The 22,151-nt window shown below is 26.0% G+C and overlaps 1 protein-coding gene across 1 annotated transcript in view; it reads left to right on the top strand.

The window, feature by feature from the left end:
• Positions 1 to 21,920, top strand: part of LOC129610247 (eukaryotic translation initiation factor 5B) — an 85,702-nt gene extending 63,782 nt beyond the window's left edge. The window contains exons 9-10 of the mRNA XM_055522749.1: positions 20,741 to 20,902; positions 21,470 to 21,920. Of these exons, the coding sequence (XP_055378724.1) occupies positions 20,741 to 20,902; positions 21,470 to 21,577 (270 nt within the window). The 3' untranslated portion in view covers positions 21,578 to 21,920. The remainder of the gene's footprint in view (positions 1 to 20,740; positions 20,903 to 21,469) is intronic.
• The last annotated feature ends 231 nt before the right edge of the window (positions 21,921 to 22,151 follow it).

Raw genomic sequence — 22,151 nt, 5'->3', positions numbered from 1 at the left:
TCAGTTTGTGTTTGAATGTAGAAAAATGTAATCGCCATTAGAAAATATCTACATCTCGTATAAGGTTAAATTGTTATTATAGTAAGAAACATTTATGCATTAAAATAACTTGATACAATTACGTACTCGTATATGTGTGTATAAATGCATGTATGTACTTATGTAGTAAAGATGACAGCTATTATTGAGCAAATGATAATAATGCACTTAATTTTTGGTTTTTATTGCTAACAAAATTTCATTCATTTAAGTTTTTAAATGGCAAAAAGTTTTATTTTTAGGTTTCTTTTCGTTTTTCATTTCTATAAATTTTAATCTCTTAAATTTATTTTAGAATTTTTTATGAATCAAGAAATTTACTTATGCAGTCAATTGAATTATAAAAAAAAAATTCTTATGTATGTATCTGCCAGGTTTTTATTATAACTTTTATAGCATCGTTAAATAAAATTGAACGGATGCAAGGTATTGTGGAAAATAGAGAATTCTTTTATTTGATTTTCATGACAGAGAATTTATTGAGAGTAATAATAATGAACTTCAAAATGTCATTGTAGAGTGTTCAATGACGTTTTCAAAAATACAAAATAAATTTATTACTAAATGAATTAAATTTTAATTGTCGTTTTTTTATGGCTTACAGCAATACTTTGTATATCAATTTTTCAATTTAAAAATCTATGCTCGCAATTCACTTAAAAAATATATTTTCTTTTCTTTTTATAATTTTTGATAACGAATGAAATAAATACCTTGACTAATTTTCTATTTATTCCCTTGATAAATCATTTATTTCATGACTAAACATTAATAAACATTTAAGTATTTATATACATAAATATTCACACGCAATTTAAAAAAAATATTTAATTGGTCAAACTATTATTTTTAGAAAAAACTACGCAATTTTCAATTTTTATTGAGTTTGACAGACATTGTGTGTAGACGGTTCAAAAGAATATTAGCTCCTTTCAAATTTTTATATTTTTAATAAGTTGTTACTAAGCGTTCGGAATTAATTTAATAAAAATTCATTAGTACTTTTTACTGAAAAAAATTAGCTTGGACACGATTAAACAATTCGTGAAAATACTGCTTTTAAACACAGTCTAGTATGTTATCTACCACACCAAAAATATTTTCATTCATATACGAAATTATTTCTAGGATTGCATATATTTAGGATGAAGGATTTATGCACTCTTTGAAATAAAGCAAAAATTAATTTAAAGAGGGCTTAACATAATGCTCGATTTTAACAGTTAATTGCGTGAGTTAAGAAAAATAATTATACTTTTTAATGTTACGGAATTTACCGTTAGCTTTTTGCGTTTATAGAAATTTGAAAAAGCTTGCGGTTTTGGAAATACGAGTGTAAAGCGTGGAAATGGAAAAACATTTTCTTCTAACAAAATAAACTATTTATTAGTGTCTAAAAGCTACTGAAATTTCAGGCTTCTAAAAGCTTAGGCCTAGAAGAAAAACAAGATCAAAAATTTGGAAAAAACTTTAACTATAGTATGCCACGATAGGAGAAGCAACCCACTGCCTTTCTGCGTTTGCAAAACTTGAAAAATGCTTATGGTTTCATTGCAACAAATAGTTAAAAAAAGGCGATTTTTAGGATTTTGTGAGGGTATAACTTTTAGATTGGGAGAGATAGGTAAAAATTTTGTTCTACGGAAATAAGTTTTTAGTAAGATCTATGCACATAGCTTTCTATCTTCAAGGGTGTAGAAGTTTTTTTTGTAGCAGACACGCGAACAGACAGAAGGACGGACAGAGTGAAAGTTTTTTTGGAAAAGTGCTAAAAAGGAGAATTAAAATACTTTGACAACAACTTTTCATAAAAAAGCATTAGAAGCTAAGTGATCTCAAATTCTTTCAAGAAACTCATAGTTTGCTTAAATTAGTTAGTAAATAAGGGATTACCTTCCCTCATGAGTGAAATGAAAAACTTTATCAATCTAGCGTACATGGCAGTAATATGTGGAGAATGTGACATGAAGAAACTCTTAGTACTTCTTTGTTTACTATACAAAAATTGCAAAAACTCGTATTTATTCGCATCTTTTTTCAGATAGTCGTAAAATGATTAGTTGGGTTACATGTTATTACCTGCACCTGATGTAATTAGTTGTTACCCTCGTATTTTTCTATTGTTATATAAAATAAAATTTGGTGTAAAACTTTTCGATACCATTGAAATTGAGGGCTTGTTTTATTTATTTTGGTTGATAAAATGAAAATTATACTCTGATAAAATTAATTTTTTCTTTTTTTGTGAAATTTGGCTGAATAGTTGAAATACTTTTTTATAGCCACGTTGTAAACAATTATTTAATTTATTTCTTTTCTCATCGCCCCCGTTTATTTGCATACATTTATCTTCCAAGTACATTAAAACATAATAATAAAGTGGGCCATATAGTGAATCACTTTTTATTCATATACGATTTCCTTATGTTTTTAAAGAAAAATATAGGTTTGTATGTGTAGAAGAATATGTAAAAAAAAAAATAAAAGAAAAGTGAAAATTTATAGCTAAAATGACAAAAAAAACAAGAACCAAACAATAAAATGTGATGTGGTCAGCACATAACCGACCGCAAAGTGTATTTTCTAATTTGGCGAAACATTTACCCGGGCATATGAATTTTCTAAAAATTCGTCGATTACCTTCGGTTAGTTTCTTAGATATGGTACAAATTGCAAAATCTGTCCTTAGTTCGGCTTCCTAACTCTGATATTCTAAAAAAATTATATGTTAATTTGTTTTTACTGGCTTGAGTTCCAATATTAAATTTCAAGAAAATTGATTGATTATTTCTATTTATATGCGCAACAATGTAAATTTGACCCGTAGTAAAAATACAGTTGCTGACATCTGATTTTTCTAAAAGTTGAGTGATTTCGTTGCTGTCAAACGAAGCTTAGATATAAACTTTCGAGTTAATCTGTTATATTTTCCTAAAAATGCAAAATTGGCCAGTAAAAGGTTCGTTACCCGAAGCCTGACGTATCATAAAAGTTAATCAATTTCTTACACAGCCGTAAAAAAAGGTTCAGCCAAACTTGAGATACATGCGTGTATAGCGGGATGCAGACCAACGGACCGACATCTTGTTCGTTTCCATCATGCAAAGTTTGATGGCATCACATAACTTTCCTTATTGTATGCAATACGGTCGATAAAAAAATAATGCGTAGGCCAATCATTAATTTACTCTAAAAGCTCAGTCACACCACATCGCATTCAATTTAACTTAACTGTAACTGTATTGTCGCACAAAAATGTTCTTTTTTTTTCTTTAATTTTACGTTTTTACCCCTTAAGGGGGGCGCAAACTTTTGAATTAATCACTTCTTTTTTTTTTTCGTATACTTAAAAATTTTAATGATATTTTTAAATATAATTTTTTTTTCTTTTTATTATCGAATTTTTGATTAATTTTATCTTTTTATTTATTTTTTCCTTTTATTATTAAATGAGTAAACCAAAAAATATTCTAAAAATATTAAAAAACAACAACAAAATTGAATGAAAATCAACCTAAAAAACAAAAAAATTTACGCAAAATGTAAGAGATTTTCTTACGAAAATTCAGAGAGAATTTATGGCTAATGTCAATTAATGATTTAGGTTGACTGTGTTTTTAAAATATTAAAGAAAAATGTGTCCGGTTCTTTTGTGAAGTCAATTCACATTAAATATGTATTTAAGAATTTAATAAGTAAGTGTACATATGTACATACATGGATAGACGATAATAATGATTAAATACTCGTAAAGTGGAAATCAAAATGAATTTTATAATGCATGCCGCAATTTAATGGAAATTTTAAAATTGAAAGAGAGAAAATAACTAGCGCTAATTAAATTACAATTTATGAGAAGAAGAGTTTATTGACCATTTAAAAATTTTCAATAAAAAATCCAGAATATTGAAAAGTTTCACGCGATCACGCAGCAGTATCAAAGAAAACCAATTGATATTTTCGAGAAATTTTTTTGAAAAACTTCACAAATCGAAATGATTTGAAATATGTCAGAGTTTCGTAAAGTTTTGTTAATGATCAAGAATAGTTAATAATTCTTAATGAATTATATTACCATATAATTTACCATATAATATACATATTGACAATGTGATACAAAGTACTTTTGCCTGAACTGAATTGCGTAATAAATGTCAATGAAACGTCACCAACGCTTTTTGATGAAATTCGAATCCAACAACTAAATTTCATTTTACTTCAAAATTTTGATAAATTTAATGAATTCAAACTAGGATTTCATGTGCATTTGTACCTCTCATATAATTATAGTTCAAAAGCACATGATAAAACAATCTTTGTTATACATACATATACATACTCAAATTTGGGAAAAAATTATACATATACAGTTTTATTGCTTGTTGAAACTGTATGAATGTTTCGTCATTGTATTTCTTTTAATTTCAAAAATTAAGGGGTTTTACTTTACTTTAAGGTACTTAAAGTTTAACGAATTCTCAAACTTACTAATTTTTTAAATCTATTACTGAATGTAAACATTTTTTTTTGACTTAGCTAAAGTAAATATTAGAAAATTTTTTAACATAGTGCTAGATTTTTTATTTGCTTTTTAAAGAGAAAAAAATTAGAAAAAACTTAAAAAGTAAGGCAAAAAAAAAAAAAAGAAGTGAACAATTCAAACAATTTTTTTCATGTTTTGTATTGACTTTAGTTGAAAACGCTTGACGACAAATTGTCTGCCATGTCTAAGAGTTAAATAGAACGGGATTGTTTTTCATACATTTTTGCCTTGCTCTTGTTGTTGTTATTATTTTATTTATTTTATCATTTTTATTTTCTTTTTATTTTGCTTTGCATTTTATCACATCCCTTTGCTTGAAAGAAATTGTGAGTTTTTTTGGGTGTTAAATTTACAAAGTGTTCAAAAAATTTTTAAACAAAATTCATTTTATTTCAATTTCGTAACACTGTACAGAATTAGGATATCATAATAAATCTAAGTTTGAAATTCAATTAAAAAATTTCTTCGATTTTCGGAATGCAGTTCCTATTTCAGTACCCAAATTGTTGATTAACCATTAAAAACATAAGGTTTTAATAAACATTTTAGTTTTGTTTTTCTTTTCACGTAAAGGCCAACAAATGCTTAAGTCCGAAGGTTGCTGTGTCCAAACGAATTTTAATGTTTTATTTGAATTGCTGTGTAATTTAATCTATATTCTGTCAAAAATAGATAAATTTATCTTACTCAAGTTATGCACAAAAGGATAAAAGATAATATAAAAATAATATAAATAAATAAGACTTATCATAGAGGTTATAGGCAAAGTAAAGTTATGGCTATAGTTTTTTTGATTGTTTAATTTTTTTTTTATTTTTATATTTTGAACTACAAGTTTAAAATTTGTGGTGTGGTGTGGTGGAAATTGAAAAATATTCATGTACTGATAAAATTCAGTTTACCTCGCTTGCAGTTTTGCAAAATATAGACCTATATTATACAATTATTGAGTTAATTAATTGCATTTGATTACCATAGACAGATTGAATGCAATTATAGGCTAGGTCAAACACGATGTTTGCAACACTTGCACAGGAAATAGAATAAGTAAAAATACTAAAGTAACACTGATTGTAATTGTGCATAATTCTAATAAGTATTAAAATGTTGCATATTCCAAATGTTGATAAACATTTAAAGAGATTTATTTGAACAGCCAAATGGTATGATCTTAAAACAATTTTTTTTAATAACAAATTAGAAAGTCTTTATTTTTCACAATCATCACATTTTATCGTTGACCGGAAATATGATGACTAACCAATTTTTCCATAATTTTCTAAAAAAACTAAAATAAAAACAAGAACAATAAAAAATAGAAAATATTCTCTATATAATGTTTATTTTGTTTTTTGAACCTGCCACCATTTAATTCTCAAAATTTAATTTATTTTCACAATTTTTGATGCAAAATAATACAAATGCAAATAAATAATTCACACATACACAAACACATTCGTACGCAGCTATAAAAATCTTACCTTATATAAGATGAGTTTGAATTTGTTTTGTTTATTTTTATTTGCTGTTTCAATGTAATTTGCAAAATAATTTTAATACAGGCATAATAAACGTTTATAATTTTAAATATGTAAAATTTTGGCATTTTATGAATTATTTTCATTAAATTGGAATTAATCCAACAAAAAAAAAAATAAAAACAAACTTAACACTACAACACTAAAAACACAAAATTAAAAAAATATTAAAAATAAAAGTAATTATGGATTATTTTCCCTCCTCTCCCTCTGTCTGTTTTTCTTCTCCTTCAGTAAAAATTATATATTATGTTTGTATTGTATACGTATGTACATATGTATATGAATTAGCATTTGTATGCATAACTTAAACAATAAATATTTCAAAAATTTGTTTTCGTTGTAAAATTGTTGTAAAAACGAATTATTTCATTTTTGTTTTGTTTGTTTTTACAGAAATAAATAATATTAATTGCAAGAGAAAATTTAAGAATAATTTCAGATTTAATTAGAGTAAAAGGGATAGAATGAGAAATCTTTACTTTTTTATAATGTTAAAATTTCCCCCCTTCACTTTAAAATTTCCCTTTTTCTCTTTAACTACATTCTAAGTTTGTTTTTATTCTTTTGCTAATAATTTAAGGAAAATAACTCAAATTTGACATTTACAATGCATTTAAAAAATTACTGCGACAATATTATACATACATACATACATATGTGAAAATACAGTTAAAGTGTATGCGATGCATGCATGTGTATTTATAGCCATAATACATTTTTGCTATAATATTTTGCAGTAGATATTTATCACGCCATAATAACAAATTTTGTAAACCAAAAAACAGAAATTGCAAAAATGATATAAAAATTAAATAACAAATTAAAAAATAAAATAATTAAAAATAAAAATTTTTAGGAAAGAAAAATTAGAGAGAAAAAAGCAGCAAAAAAAAGTTCCCATAATGGCGCGCAATTTATCGCGCCACTTCTACTGCACTTTTATTTTGTTGTGTTACAAGAAAATCCCAACCTTAATAGAAAAATTTTATTTGTATGACGTCATTTTTGATGGGGTTAAGCTAAATGGAAAAAATCGAAAAAAAATAAAATTAAAAGTAAATGGTATAGCAAAAATAAAAAAAAACAAAACAAAACAAAAAAATTTTTTTTTTTTTTTATTTTAATTTTAGAAATGCTCTCAATAATTTGTCGCGATTTTTAATTATAGAATTTTCCTTTTATTTTATTTGGTTTTCTTTTTATAATTTTTCAGTTATTATTTTCATTTTTATTTTTTGAATTTTTTTTCAAAAATATTTTGTTGTGCTTCCTTTTTGTAGGTAAATTTTTTTCAAATAAAAATTGGAAATTTTCTTTACACTTTTTTTTTCTTTTCAAATGAACAAAAACAATGAATTATTTTCTCAATTCCTGAAATTGTAAAAAAATTTTTTTTTGTTTTTAATAATATGGTGTAAAATATTTCGAAATTTTCGATTTTCAATATTACGAGTAAATGAGGTCTTTCTATAACAAAAATTGGTAAATGAAAAATTTTAAAAATATTTTTAATTTTTTTTCCTTGTATAATTATTTTGAATTTCGAAAACTTGTTATTAAAGTTAATTTAATTAATTATTTGAAATTTGTTTGTGTTCGAAATTCGTATTCGAAAACTCAAATTTCACTTATTTACATTTATGCTCCTATTTATTTTATTTTTGGTTATTTGTACAAAAATTAAGTAAATTAAACAAAAAGGTATTGTGTTGCGGCAACTTTTCGCATCAAAACGAAATAATTAAAAGGAGTATTTGTAATGGGCCATACTGGAAAGATTATGACATGTTCAGCATAAGGCTTTTTAGTATTAAATCAATTTTTGAATTTGTTTTTAAGATAATTTTCAGAATAATGTTAGAGCACTAACAATTTGATTTCGTTTTTTTTGAAAAATTTCCATTTAAAGCTTAAAATCTAAAATTTACACAAAATGTTTGTGTTTGTTCTAACAAATTACAAACAAAAAACAATAATAAAAAAAAGGAAATGACGTCGCAATTTATTTTAAGATAATTTGAACTCGTTTTAACGATCTGACCCCGTTGGTATTTTGTTGTCATCTTTTTTCTTAATTTTTTTTATATTTTGTTGCTCTTTATTTATTTATTATATTTTTTTTTGTTTTAAAATTTTTATTTAAGAAATTTTTTTTTTTGCAATTTTTCTTTATTATTTTGCATCTATTTAATAAAAATACAAAAATCTGCATTAGCGTATTGCGCATCCGAAAATAGAAATTTCGCGCACGAAAGACATAAACAAAAACATTAATTTACTTTTTTTTTTGTTTTTTTTTTTTTGTTATTTCAACATTTAGTGTAAGGTAAATGTGCAACTGCATTTAATATTGATGATGCACAATGCAGTAAAGTGAAATGCGGTAAACATAATATTGTATGTAAGCTTATGTGTACATATAATTGTGTACATGTGTGCCTACATGCGAATATGTTAGATTGTACTTACAATATGTGAAAAAGTGAAACATCAACAAAATAAAATTATATTTTCTTCTTTGTTTATCTTTTTTTGTCATTTTTCGTTTGCTAATGTTGTTGCCATATTAATATTTAAATATATAGGTGGATTGTAAATGGCTTATGTTTTGCGACGCGAATAAAAAAAAACTAAAATGAGGGTTTCTAAATTATTTGTGGTTTATTTTTAAAAATGATCTTTCGAAAATTATTTCATTTGAGTTTTTATATATGTATGTAGATATTAAAAAATGTTGAAAAGATAATTTTGTTGGAAGCAGCAAGCAAGCAAAAAACCTGAAAATAATAATTAAAAACAAATAAGTGAAAATAAAAACTTATTTACAGTAAATACACCATTTAAGATTATGTTTATGAATTTTATACGCAATTAATTTATTAATTTTAGAAAAAATAAAGCAGAAAACTAAAACAAAATAAAAAAATTATTTTTACTTTTTCTTACATTTTTGGGACCTTTTGTTGATATTAATTTTATGTTGGAAAATATTATGTGAATATTTTAGGTGAAAGAAATTAAAAACGAAATTATTTTCGAAAATTTTACTAGATTTTATAAATTAAAATAAAATTTCTTGATTCTACTGATCAAAATTTATAAAATGTTTCGGGAATTTATTAAAAAATCTTTTAGTTTTTATAAAACTATATTTATTTTCACATCATGGACATTTCAATTTTAAAATTGTCAAATTTCTCCTTTTGTTTAGTTTATTTTCCCATTTCTGAGGTTATAAGTATGAGATTATTCTACTTCAACACGCACTGTTACTCCCTTTACTCGCTTTTTGTAGCGTAGGTGGCATTTTAGATGAGGATTCTTTCGTAAAAATTTTGAATAATTTGCCTAAAAAGTAAAAATTAATTTCATTAAGTGTAAAATTTAAATAAATTAAAATAATCCCAAATAAAAATTGAAGTTTTACTAGTATAATAATAAAAAAACGAGAAAAAGTAGAATTGTCCGTATCAACCTTGTGATACCCGTACGAATTTGTTATCCTATGTATGTATAAATAGTAATACCATAGCTGACTATGAGACAGACCATGACTTTAAGTTATTGTATTACCATATTAATTTATGCACAATTTCAGTACTGTGTTTACAATATTCTCTAATATATGGCCAAACTACCGTTAAAATTGTACGGCTGCTACCAGAACGAGCCAAGCAATTTCAACGACTTTTATCAAACACATTGGCCCTACTGATACATTCCCTTTTTTGAAATTTGAATATCACAGCTTTTATAGTTTCAAGATATAATCAAGTAAATTTTGAAGTTGTACGGCAGTCTCCCGAACCAGTACCCCGATCAGATCAAATGAAAATAAGGTTCTGCCATTTATTATAGTGAATCATTCGTGAAAATTTCATGAACTTAACTCAAATAGTTTTTGAGTTATCGTTGGGATGGACGGACGGACTGACTAACAGACGGACATACAAAGCTAAATCGACTCAGAATTCGACGGTGATCAAAAACATACATTTGAGTCTATATCTCACACCATTATTTCTCAGTGTTACAAATGGTAAGGCAAATTTAGTATACCCTTCGAACATACTTTCGTAAACAGCAGAAGAATTCTTTATACGTATAAGAAAAAAAATACCTTTCAAAAATACTTTGTTAATTTGTCAAACTAGTGACTTTCTTTATTCAGTCTTACTATGCGTTTTTACATGAAGCTTGTCATTAAAAAAAGTCTAATGTGGTCAGCACATAACCGAAAGTATTGTGCATTGTCTAGTTAAGTGAAAATGTAACAGAATATTATAAAAATGTATTTTGAATACTTCTTCCCAATTTTTAGGGCGTTAGTAAGCTTTAAGGTTAAAATACCTAGAAAAATGTAAATTTAGCTCTTAGTAGAGTTTCGCTTTGTGCCACCTGAATCCCCTGAAATGCTCGCCAGTTAGTTTCGGTAACAACCAGAACTCAATTCGTTCCGTAGATATGGAAAAAAAATGTAAAATCGGCTCCCAGATCAGTTTCTGAGCCCTGATCTGCCCAAAAAAATTATAGATTCATCGTTTTAACACCTCGAATTTGAATATTAAATTTCAATGATTCGGTTGAAAAATGTATATTTGGCCCTGATTTTTTCCAAAAGTTAGAATGTTTCGCACGGTCGAATGAAACACCAAGTACAGTCAAATGAAATTTCAAGTAAATCTGTTGAATACCTCCTTCAAAATGATCAAAAATGTAAAACAAGCCCGCAAAAAATTCAAGTTCCCTTATATATCTCAAAAGTTTATCAATTGTTGTCATAGTCGAAATGAATTTACATATAAAATTTCATAAAAATCAGTTCAGCCAAACTTCAAATACACGTGTGCACACACAGACCGACAGACTGACAGACCGACAGGTTGCTAAAAATAGTTTATTTACACTTCCCTACCATGGAGAAGTGTGTTACCACCGAAAACTCGATAAGAAAAAATTTGTTGCCATTACATAACCTACCTTATTGTATACACATTTCGGTCGGTGATACACAGTTGTCGACTTAATGTCATTACTTGCTAATGTCACTTCATTCTCTTTTTTTCAACCAATTAATGATTAATAATTATAACAGTCACCAGTCAATAAAAATTTTTCGGAATAACAAATTATTTGTAATTCAGAATCACATGTTCTATTGTATTCTTGCAAGAAATTTTCTAGATTACAAATTTGTGCCAGGTATTTGTGATTATAAAAATATATTTTTCAAACAACAATTTTTTTTAATAATTGTTGAAAATGTGAACCTCTGTTTCCGATTAATACGTGTGTTAATAGGAACACAATATCCGATGTAACATGTTTGTACATTTCGCACTCGATATTGTTTACTTTTAATTTTTATTTTATTTTTTTAATTTTAATTTTATTGTTTAATTTTAATAAGGGCTCGAGTTAAATAGTTTCAGCTTTTTTTAAATTTAAATAATATAATTTAATTTTTACTTTAAAATTTTATTTGTTTTTAATTTTGTTATTATACCTCGTAGAAGGTCTTAAGATAAGTGTATGTATAAATCGATAGTTATATATTTTGTCAGATTGTTTATCCAGCTTATCCAGCCAGTTGAGAAGGTGAAGCAACCTCATATAGTGGAATACGACCGTTTTATTTTTTAAGTTTGAAAAAAGAAAAATATGTTCTAAATATACTTATATAATCGATTAGTTCCCTTTGTTTCTAATATGGCACATCGTATGATTTCCTTACGGTATAATTTTGTGATTAAATCTTTTTAACTTGCGTTCAAATTTTCTTGCGCAACTCGAAAACTTGTATATTTTAATAAATTTTACAAGTAAAATTGATGCAATAGCATTTAACAGTTAATCTTGCTTATACAAAAACATATTGTAATTTGATATACAAAACATGATTCTATACTGCATGATATTTGTATGTATGTAAAAGAATGAACGTAAAATGGATTAAAACGTATGTAAATTCTTAAGATCTTAAATAATTTGTGACATCATGCGTCTTGAAATTTCAATAAACCTTTAAAATAATAAATGGAAAGTATTAAATTAGAAATATTATAAAACAAATAAAAAATAAATTTTACATAATTCTTCTTTTATTTGTCTTAACTTCATTCATCGTCTTTAAAGGTCTTTATAATTTATTCAACGCAAGCTCTCGCAAATTAAATATTGCGTAAAACGGTAGCATCATAATTCAATTCTTTGTTTTTAATCCCCATTTAATATACCTTTATTGTGTATACACAACTTCACTATAGTTATTTTTTTTCCTTTCAGTTAGCCAACTGAAAAGGATTAAAATTTTTTAATATTCTTATGGACAGAAAATCTATAAAATTTATGTTGTGTATGCATGCATTAACGTAAGAATGTATTCATGTTTCTGTATGTAAACGAAAAAATTCTTTAAAAATAAATATTTTTTTCCTTCCCATTTCTTTTTATCATTTTTCCAAAAAAATTTTGAAAAAAGTGCTTATTAGTTTCACTCTGTCCGTCCGTCCGTCCGTCCGTGGACACTTTTTTTGTTTACAAAACTTCTACATCTTTGAAGATAGAAAGCTGAAATTTTATATGTACATAGATCTTTACTAGAAACTTATTTCCGTAGAACAAAATTTTTACCTATCTCCCCCCTCTGGAAGTTATACCCCCCCAAAACCTTAAAAATGGCCTTCTTTAACTATTTGTTGCAATGAAACCATAAGCATTTTTGAAATTTTGCAAACGCAGAAAGACAGCGGCTTGCTTTCCCTAGCGCAGCATACTATAGTTAAAATTTAAAAAAACAAAATGGCCGTTCAAATTTACCGTTATCTAAAGTCCGTTTTTTCCAAATTTTTGATATTGTTTTTCTTCTAGACCCCAGCCTGTAGAAGCTTGAAATTTTAGGGGCTTTTAGACATTAATAAATAGTTCATTTCGTTAGAAGAAAATTTTGTTCTATCTCCACCCCCTCTCAAGTTATCGCCTCTTGAAATTTGTAAAATTTAAATTTTTGACACTCTATATTTTCGAAACCGCAAGCTTTTTCAAATTTCTATAAACGCAAAAAGTTAACGGTAAATTCCATGATAATAAAAAATATAATTATTTTTCTTAACTCACACAATTAAACCTTAAAATCGAGCATTATGTTAACCCCTATTTATATTAATTTTTGCTTTATTTCAAAGACTGCATAAATCGTTCATCCCAAATATATGCAATCCTAGAAATAGTTTTGTATATGAATGAAAATAATTTTAATAGTGTGATAGCTATACATAGACTGTATTTAAAAGCAGAATTTTCCCTTGTTGAAGGGAAAAGTGCTACAATACAAACCATTGGTTTGAACCAACTTTATTTTTTTTTTGTATTTGGTGAACAAAAAAAAAACCTTTCACAAACAAAATAATATCGTGCTTTATTTCGCATTCTGAAGATTCTCCAAAATGATCGTTCGTTTTTAAGTTCAAATGCAAAGATCTCTTTATTTACTCTAGAAGAGTGGGGGCAATCATTTCTGTAAAAAGTTTAATTGAAGTGAAATCGACATTTGTAATTTGAAATTGACAAAAGGACGAACGTTTCAACTTTTTTATTCAATAAAAATAAAGCAATATTTTGTAAAGAATCACATTTCGGAAAGTGTAAATAATAAGCGATCATTAGAAATTTCATAAAATTCAGTTTTATTCATGTCTAACAGTTAATAACTGAATAGTTACAAATTATTTGACGTAAGGAAAAATTTAAAAATTATTATTAGATTTTGAAAATTTCCTCTGTCTCTGTAATTCAACAAAATGTATTAAAATTGTCTGTTTCATATTTTATCAAAATTGTACCAATAGTTTGTCGGTTAAATAAAAATATGTGCTGTCTAATTACAAATTAAAAAAAAATATATTGCTTCAACCTTTTCAATTTTCACAGTTTTCGTAAACAAATTTTCGAAAAGACAAGATTTTTTATGTTAGGCGGTATTCTATGCGTTTTCATGCTTCTTTTAAGCTATGTGGGTTATATAACCTTGTCCATTATGAAATCGTTCTCTAACTTCGTCAATTTCCGTGTTTTTTGAAATGTTTTGCTCGTATATTATTTAAAGTGTTTGATGACAGTTCTGTCACTACTAAGCTTCCGTATTTGCAGTAAAATATTAAAAGGACAGAAAGATTGTTCTTTTATTACTAAATTGCTTCAAAACAACAGAAATAACTTTGAAGAACGTACCACCGTATCAACGTATAAAATATGTACATTACTTTTTGTATAATTTTTTTTTTGTTATTTTTTTAAAACGTGTCTAAATATAATGAATATGCCCTCTTATTTTTTATGACGTTTTGTTCGCGCGCAGTTTAAAATACGGTTTTTGTTGAATAAGAGCGTATGGCTTATATACAAACGCACGTACTATTTATATACGTATACGTTTAAAGAAAAAATTCTATACCTTTTAGCTTTAAAATTATTAAAATTGCGCGTTTTTTTCGCTCATTGTTTTGCATGCAATAAGGAAGGTACTGCGATCGTATCATTTTTCATATAAAGAATTTTTAACGAAAGTGCTGCGTTACCCTGTGCTAGAGATATCGAGATGTGGATTTAAAGGTTCGTTAAAATCAACGAGTTTGGAATTGAAAATTTATATTGGAAATTTAATTTGGAGATATCATGGGTTGATTGTTCTTTTTGGGTTGTGTTTAGTTTGTGTTTGGGTTGGGTTGAATTTATATTTTCGTCAGTATGTGTGGTTGAAAGACAAAATTTAGATTTTTTCCAGAATGAAATTGGAAACAATCAACGAATTTCTTATAAAATTTGTAGAGATTTCCATGCATGCAAAACTGCAAAAATATAACGTGATAGATATGCAATATATTTTTGACAATTCTATAAAAGCAAGGCAGTTCATATGATTTAACTGCGCCATTCATAACAAATTCACTATTTTGCTGATAGCAACGTTTATGAACAAACTTGCTTTGCAACTTTTGTTGATGAACAAAAATGTTTGTACACACAATCAACTTTGAACACAAATATAGTGAATATAAACAATTTATAGCGCAGTTATCGCGAGACACTGTATTTTGAAAAGGCCTTAAATTTAAATTTTTGTTGATGAAAGAATGGATCTATAACGACTAATCACAGGAAACAGGGCTCTGAAATTAAGTTTGCAAATTCGGCCATCTAATAATAATAGATTAATTGGGATTTATACTCAATATCGATTATGTGCTGACCATATACTCGTAAGACTTTTTTTATAGTCGTGTTTTCAGTTAAAAGAATCTTCAAAAAGGAATTTTGTTTTCATTTTAATTTTTTCAATCAATTAATCACGTTTCCCCGTATGCTTAAATTTAAGACGAAAGCAAAGTAAGATACGAAAAAATAAAAAAAAATGAACACAAAAAAAAGAACAATAACGAAAGAAGTAAAGAGGCAAACAAAAAAATTTTTTTCCTTCACGCAAAAAGGACTTTGATGAACGTTATTATAATGCTAAAAAACAGCAAATTTTTTCTTTAAGAATTTTTGTGTGGATCCAGATTGTCTACAATAAAAACAACTTTAAAATATCTCTGATTAATATAGAATTTAGTCTGAAATTTATAATTTTTCCCGTTTTTCTTCTACTTTTTATTTTTCTTCAAAATTAAGAATTAAACGCAAAAAAATTGGTGTAAAATTTTTAACTTTTTTTTCTTATTTAACAAAAGAAAAGCTGAATTTAGTTTCTAAAACAATTTTGTTCAAAAGATTCACTAAAATTAAGAGGAGCGTATTAATTCATAATTTATTCGGATATTTAAAAAACAAAACTGAAACTTGAATTCAAAATTCCTGATTTTAATGAAAATCAGGAATTTTGAATGCTCACATGAAGCTACTATTCATGTTGGTTTAGCCTTTGACGTACCCTGCTTACGTAAGTATCACTTTCGTTGTTAAATGTTGGATCCTGAAATTTTATGGTTTAATAATTTAACATATGTGTGAGATATGTTTGCTTAAATATTTTAAGATTTAAAAGTGAAAAATGTAAAATGATAGGCACTTCATCAATTAAAAATCAAAAAATCAATTAGATTGAAAAATCGAAATACATATGTATATTGGGAGTGCCTGTTTCAAGTATGAAACTTAAATTGATCAATTTGCGGTTGCAATTAAGCGACGGCACGGTAAAACCTTTTCTTCTCATATACGTAAATTCAGATTTTTATTTCGAATCACTCAAAATCATTGAAAATTTCACTCTCTCTTTATTTTGCATTCCGTTAATCCGTTATCACATGTTCTGTGCTTTTCGTGTGCATATGTGCCTGTATATTTCTGTTCACAATTCTCTTTAAGTGTCAAACTAATTTATTTCAGATTTTGTTTAGTTATTTTTTCGTGTATATACGTACAATTTTTATTACTTTCCTCTTTACTACTTTGTAAGAAGAGAATAAAAGACTCCGCTAAATTTATCAAGATCTCATTATTTAAAAACGATCAGGTAAATTTTAATCTGGTAAATAAAAAATTCCTTTTTTCTGTTCTCCATCACTCTTCGTGTCGCCCGATCTCTTACCTCTTGTTTTCCTGTTTTCTTTATTCTCAATCACTGTAGTTGTCATTTATTATTATAATTTTTTTTTTTATTGTTTATTCGTGGGTCGTTTTCATTAAGGTATACGAAGCTATAATGAACGCATACCCTCAGATCTCGACAGAAGATTTTAATCTTGAGTTTACAGTTGATATTTTTTTTTCATTATTTTGTTTTTAGTAAAGATTTTTGTAGCTTGAAAATTATTTTTCGTTAAAAAGAAAAAATTATGTTAAGAACGCGTCTTTAATCGAGTTAAATAAAAAAAAAATAAAATGTTGGAATAAAATTTATTACTTTTAAGCCTTATATAATATCCTTTTGTGTCCTCATATTATTATAAGAAGTTTTATTATTATTGTTGTTATTGTTTGTTGGTGTTACTGTTATTGTAATTTAGATCCCCTTATTATTATTGTACTTAGGTTATCTTTTTCTGTCTCTTTGTTTTTTATTGTTGTTCCAATCCAATTGAATTGCCACTTAAATGAAATAAAATGGGAGAGAGACAAAAGAAACGAATCTTTAATTCATTTCCATCAAAGAAGGTAATCAATTTAAAAAGAGTATCGTAATAAGGGTTGTCAAAAAATGAAATCAATCGCGTCATATTTTTATAAATGTTTAAATCTTACAAAAATAAAAAAAAAATTTTTAATTCAAGACTAATAATTTAGATTATATAGGGTAAATTGTTTCAATTTTCCGAAGAATACTTTCAGACGAGATGGGTCAGATTACAACATTTTCGGCTTAATTCATGTCAATTTGTTGTCAGAGTTTTTCAGAAGCCGATTAATAGCATACGTCTATATACTATACCAACTCAGTAGCTCGATTAAAGGGATTAAAAGGTTTCTTAAGGCTGCCTACCATTCACAAGAGTATAATTGGTGGGTCACCATTTTCTCCTTCCCTGCATCACAATACAGATCATTAGACGAGTTTGTCTTATATTCTTCAAAAATGTTCAAAATTCATACAATGTCATCCATTTATGTCCATCATCACAAATATCTCCGTGTCAACAGATACGTAAATTTAATCAGTAAGCAAATTTACCCTTGGTAACATTTTCCTAGTTATATTAAATATTCTTCTGTTGCACACCATTTATGTCCGTATTATGTTCATTTATGGTTGGTTTATGATATTTCCACATTGCGTCGAAACAGTTTAAATGGGCTCAGATATCTCATTTTCGAGCAGGAACTCATGGCTCATGAAAATTAATTAATGTGTACAATGCTTAAATGAATTCAAGAAATGCAGAGTATTATTCAATATTTTTGAATCTAAAGCTTATTAATAGAAATTCTTACTTTGTTTAAGCTCGTTTTTAAATTTGTTCAATTTCCAAATTTTATGTATTTTTTTAATTCACTGATTCTTACATTATTCTTGTTTTGTTTTTTTTTTATTGCCTGCAGGTGTTGATAAAATCCTTCCTTAGCTAAAAATGAAAAGTAAAAATACGTATCTTGTTTTAAAACAATCTATACGTTTCTTATTTTTCTTTTCGATTATTCCCATCTACGCGATCGAATTCATTCATTCACAGAAAATCGTAAGAATAATCGTAATCATAATAACCCAACAGGGAATCTCTCTAAATTTTATTTAAAAAAAAACATAAAATCTGATCGCCATTATCATCTGGACTTGCATAAGAACAAAAACAAAATTCTGTATTTTATGTAAAGTGGTAATGTGACAAAGAAATAATACACAATATTCATCAAGTAATTGTTTTCGTTCCATTAAGGAATATACAACACAACACTCTCAACGAATACCACTTGAACTCTATAACACTCTCAAGCTTCGGATAATGTCGCTTTATTTTTAATTAAAACAAGGTGAACTTCGAACCCTTAACATTTTATTTTTCAAAAAAGATTCTGCTCCTGTATGTCCGGATTTATATATACAATGAAGAATTCTTTATTTACAAACTACATATGTATTGGCTTCCAAATATTCCATAGTATATTAAATAGATCATAGTAATAGAAGGAATCTAATATAATCTAGATTCCTTAAATAGAATACAAACATTACGGTCGCGAGATTTACCCAAAAAACACTTTTATATAAAATTTTTTAAACAAAATAAACACATAATACTGAAAATAATACAAAATCAACTCCATAATTTTCGACTTTATCTCAGTTCGAATTATTTTCAACGAATAATTCTTTTGTTCGATTTTTTAAATAGGCGAATGTAAAATTAACTACTAAAAACAAAATGAGAAAAAAAGACAAAAGTAATAAAGAACTAATAATGTAAAATAAAAAGAAGATAAGAACCAAAAGTGGACACTTAAAACTTGTATGTATCTTTTTTTATATGCTACCCAAGATATCTCTCTCATACACGTCCAATATATTCGTCCATACGGACACAACATACAGTCAGTTACAATCCCAACCTAAAGGAAAATAAAAATTTGTTTAAGTTTTTTTATTTTTTTTTTTGTCATTCATTCTTATGTTTGTGAGAGATGTTATTCAGTTGATGTACAATTTGATACAAAAATAACAAATGAACAACGTAAACAAAAATGATTAAAATATTATTTTTATGATTTTCAATCCCGCCTCCGACTTCCGTTCAAAAATCAATGAGAGAAATGAGGAAAACATTTAAAAAGTTTTTTTTTTTTTAAAAGCAAAAAGCAAGTCTGAAAGCAAAAAATTGAAATTTCGTATAAATAGAATATGTAAATAAAATCAAATTTGTAATCTGCAAGTGTCCTTGCAGGCCTTTCGTAAGAAATATGTGCGACATTTTAAACAATTATAGGTCTGGATAGTTAAAACTCTCCATTTTTAATTTTCATTTTATGCTTTAAAAATCTACTAACTTGTATAGAAATTTTTTTTATATTATACTTAGGAATTCGTTTATTTTCTCAGTGTACTATAATTTGTTTACCCTACTACTGTTCTTCAAATTCCATCGAATAATTGATTTTTGAAACAACTTTGTTTGATACTATATGTGCTTATTATAGGAGAAAGTTATGGGTCCTTTCTCTCTTCGCTCTCATAATAATAAAATAGACTAAAATAGATGTACCCAAAAAGAAAGAAAAAATGAATAAAGGAGTAAAAATATTTCTCATTCACGATTAAAAATTATAATATCAAAAAAAAAGTATCGAAATATCGAATATAATCGAAATTATTGAAAAATGCTTTATTTTTTTTTTTAATTATTAGAATCATTAGAAAAATGGAATATTGAAAATAATAATCGATTTTTGACATTGAATCAATTAATTCTTTTGAATGGAAGCTTGTGCATTTGATATTCTCTCCATAAATTTCAGTTGTCATAATTAAAATAAAATTCGAAAATTTACGGAAAACAATATGCGTTTAAAACGAAATTTCAATTCTATAATGCTGTTGGAGTTTAAAAAGTTTATTTTGTCCACTTAATGTATCTGTTAAAAGTTAAAAATACAAAAAAAAAATAAAGTTTATAATCTTGTTGGAATTTTTTTATTTTGAATTTGTCTTATTTTATTTGAAACAATAAAAAATTTTAAATACATAATACAAAACTTGTAAATTGTGACCTTATCACACTTGGATTTTTGTAACCAAGTTTAATTTTATTTCGGATTCATTTTGATTTTTATTCTCCTTGTGTTGTCATTTGGGCTAAGTTGTTTTTTATGTTTATTGCTGAAATTGTGAATGAAAATACTTTTTTCATTGACATTAAAGTAACCATTATAGCTGTAGTGCATGACATTATGAGAATCGGTGAAGAGAAATTAAAATTTATAGCTTTTGACATACATACATGCATATGTATATGTACATAATTTCGAAAGGATGACCAATTAAATTGTTAGGAATTGGATTATTTAATAGCAATGATATTGATTTCGATGTGCATACATACATATATAATTAAAATTTTTAATTTTTATCAATTGTTGTATTTGAGTTAAAAGTGAGAGAAAATTTAAATTTTATCTTTTTTAATTTCAGTTTGTTGATATCGGTGTTGTAACATCAATTGAATCAAACCATAAACAAGTTGAATCTGCTCGAAAAGGACAAGAAGTTTGTATTAAAATTGAACCTATACCCGGTGAATCACCAAAAATGTTTGGTAGACATTTTGAAGCTGATGATATGTTAGTTAGCAAGGTAAATATTTTTTTTTAAATAGTAAACAATAGAATTCGAATATTTCAAAATAAAATCACTTATAACAAAAAAAAAATTTGCAAATTTAATTTCTAAACTTTCATAATATCACAATTTTTGACTCTGATTATAAAACCATTCTGATTATTGTCAGAATTTAGGTTCATTGTTATATTTTACTTTTAATATAATGGACAGTTTACAATTTATACGAATTCAGACGAACTAACAATGTTTGAGACACACGAAAGTTCTGGTAAAATTTGTATTACTCGTTTTTTCCTCTGTTGATTGAAAATTTTGAGTAAAAATCACTCCATTTTTTCTCTTTTCATAAGATTTTGCAAATTTTTGCCATTACGTGAGACTGTCATAATAATATTAAATGAAATCACAATTAAAGTAGACATTCTTACGACAGTTGTATGATGTCGTGCCAAATACAATTTAATATTCATAGAAATTAATAATAAAAATAAATTAATTAATAAAAAATTTAAATAAAACTAAATTAAAACTAATTTTGTCACAAATTTTTTACAATTTTAATTTTTTTTTTTTATTTAGATATCACGACAAAGTATAGATGCATGTAAAGACTATTTCCGTGATGATTTACTCAAATCTGACTGGGCATTAATGGTTGAATTAAAGAAAGTATTCGAAATTTTGTAGTTGAATTTATAACTTAATTTTTTTACAATAAATTTTTTAAATGCTATTTAAATAAAAAAGTCAACATTATGAAAAAAGAAACAAAAATTGAATGATAAAATTAAAAAAAAAAATTTCCTAAAAAAAAAAACAAAAATAAAAAAAAAGAACAAAAATCTCGTGAAATTTAAATTTTGACATTTTTGCTTTTTTCAATATTTTTTATTTTTTGTTAAATTTCAAATTACTGTCTGATTGAGACAAACTTAATGATAATTACTTATATGACAGTATACAGTAGCTTTATTACTTATTGTTTTGATTTTCTCACTTATTTTACTACCATATTGTTGGATTTTAGGAAAGTAATTGCAATATAATGTTAAAAGTACCTAAAAAATAGTTTTTCCTATAAAATGGCAACTTCAAAAAATTCAAAATCTATATGCAATATTAAAGTCTATTTCGAAAACTTATTTAATAGAATATTTCATACAGTTAAAATAACAATTAATAAAAAGAATTTTCGAATTAATAATCATTACTCTCGAATTTTCGAATTTATTAATTATTATCATAATACTAGAGACTTAAT

This window comes from Condylostylus longicornis, unplaced genomic scaffold (genome assembly GCF_029603195.1).
Source record: "Condylostylus longicornis isolate FDR11 unplaced genomic scaffold, ASM2960319v2 ptg000044l, whole genome shotgun sequence".
Classification (NCBI taxonomy): Eukaryota; Metazoa; Arthropoda; class Insecta; order Diptera; family Dolichopodidae; genus Condylostylus; species Condylostylus longicornis.
The sequence above is the reverse complement of the archived record's forward strand: the minus strand, read 5'-3'. Positions and strand labels throughout refer to the sequence as shown.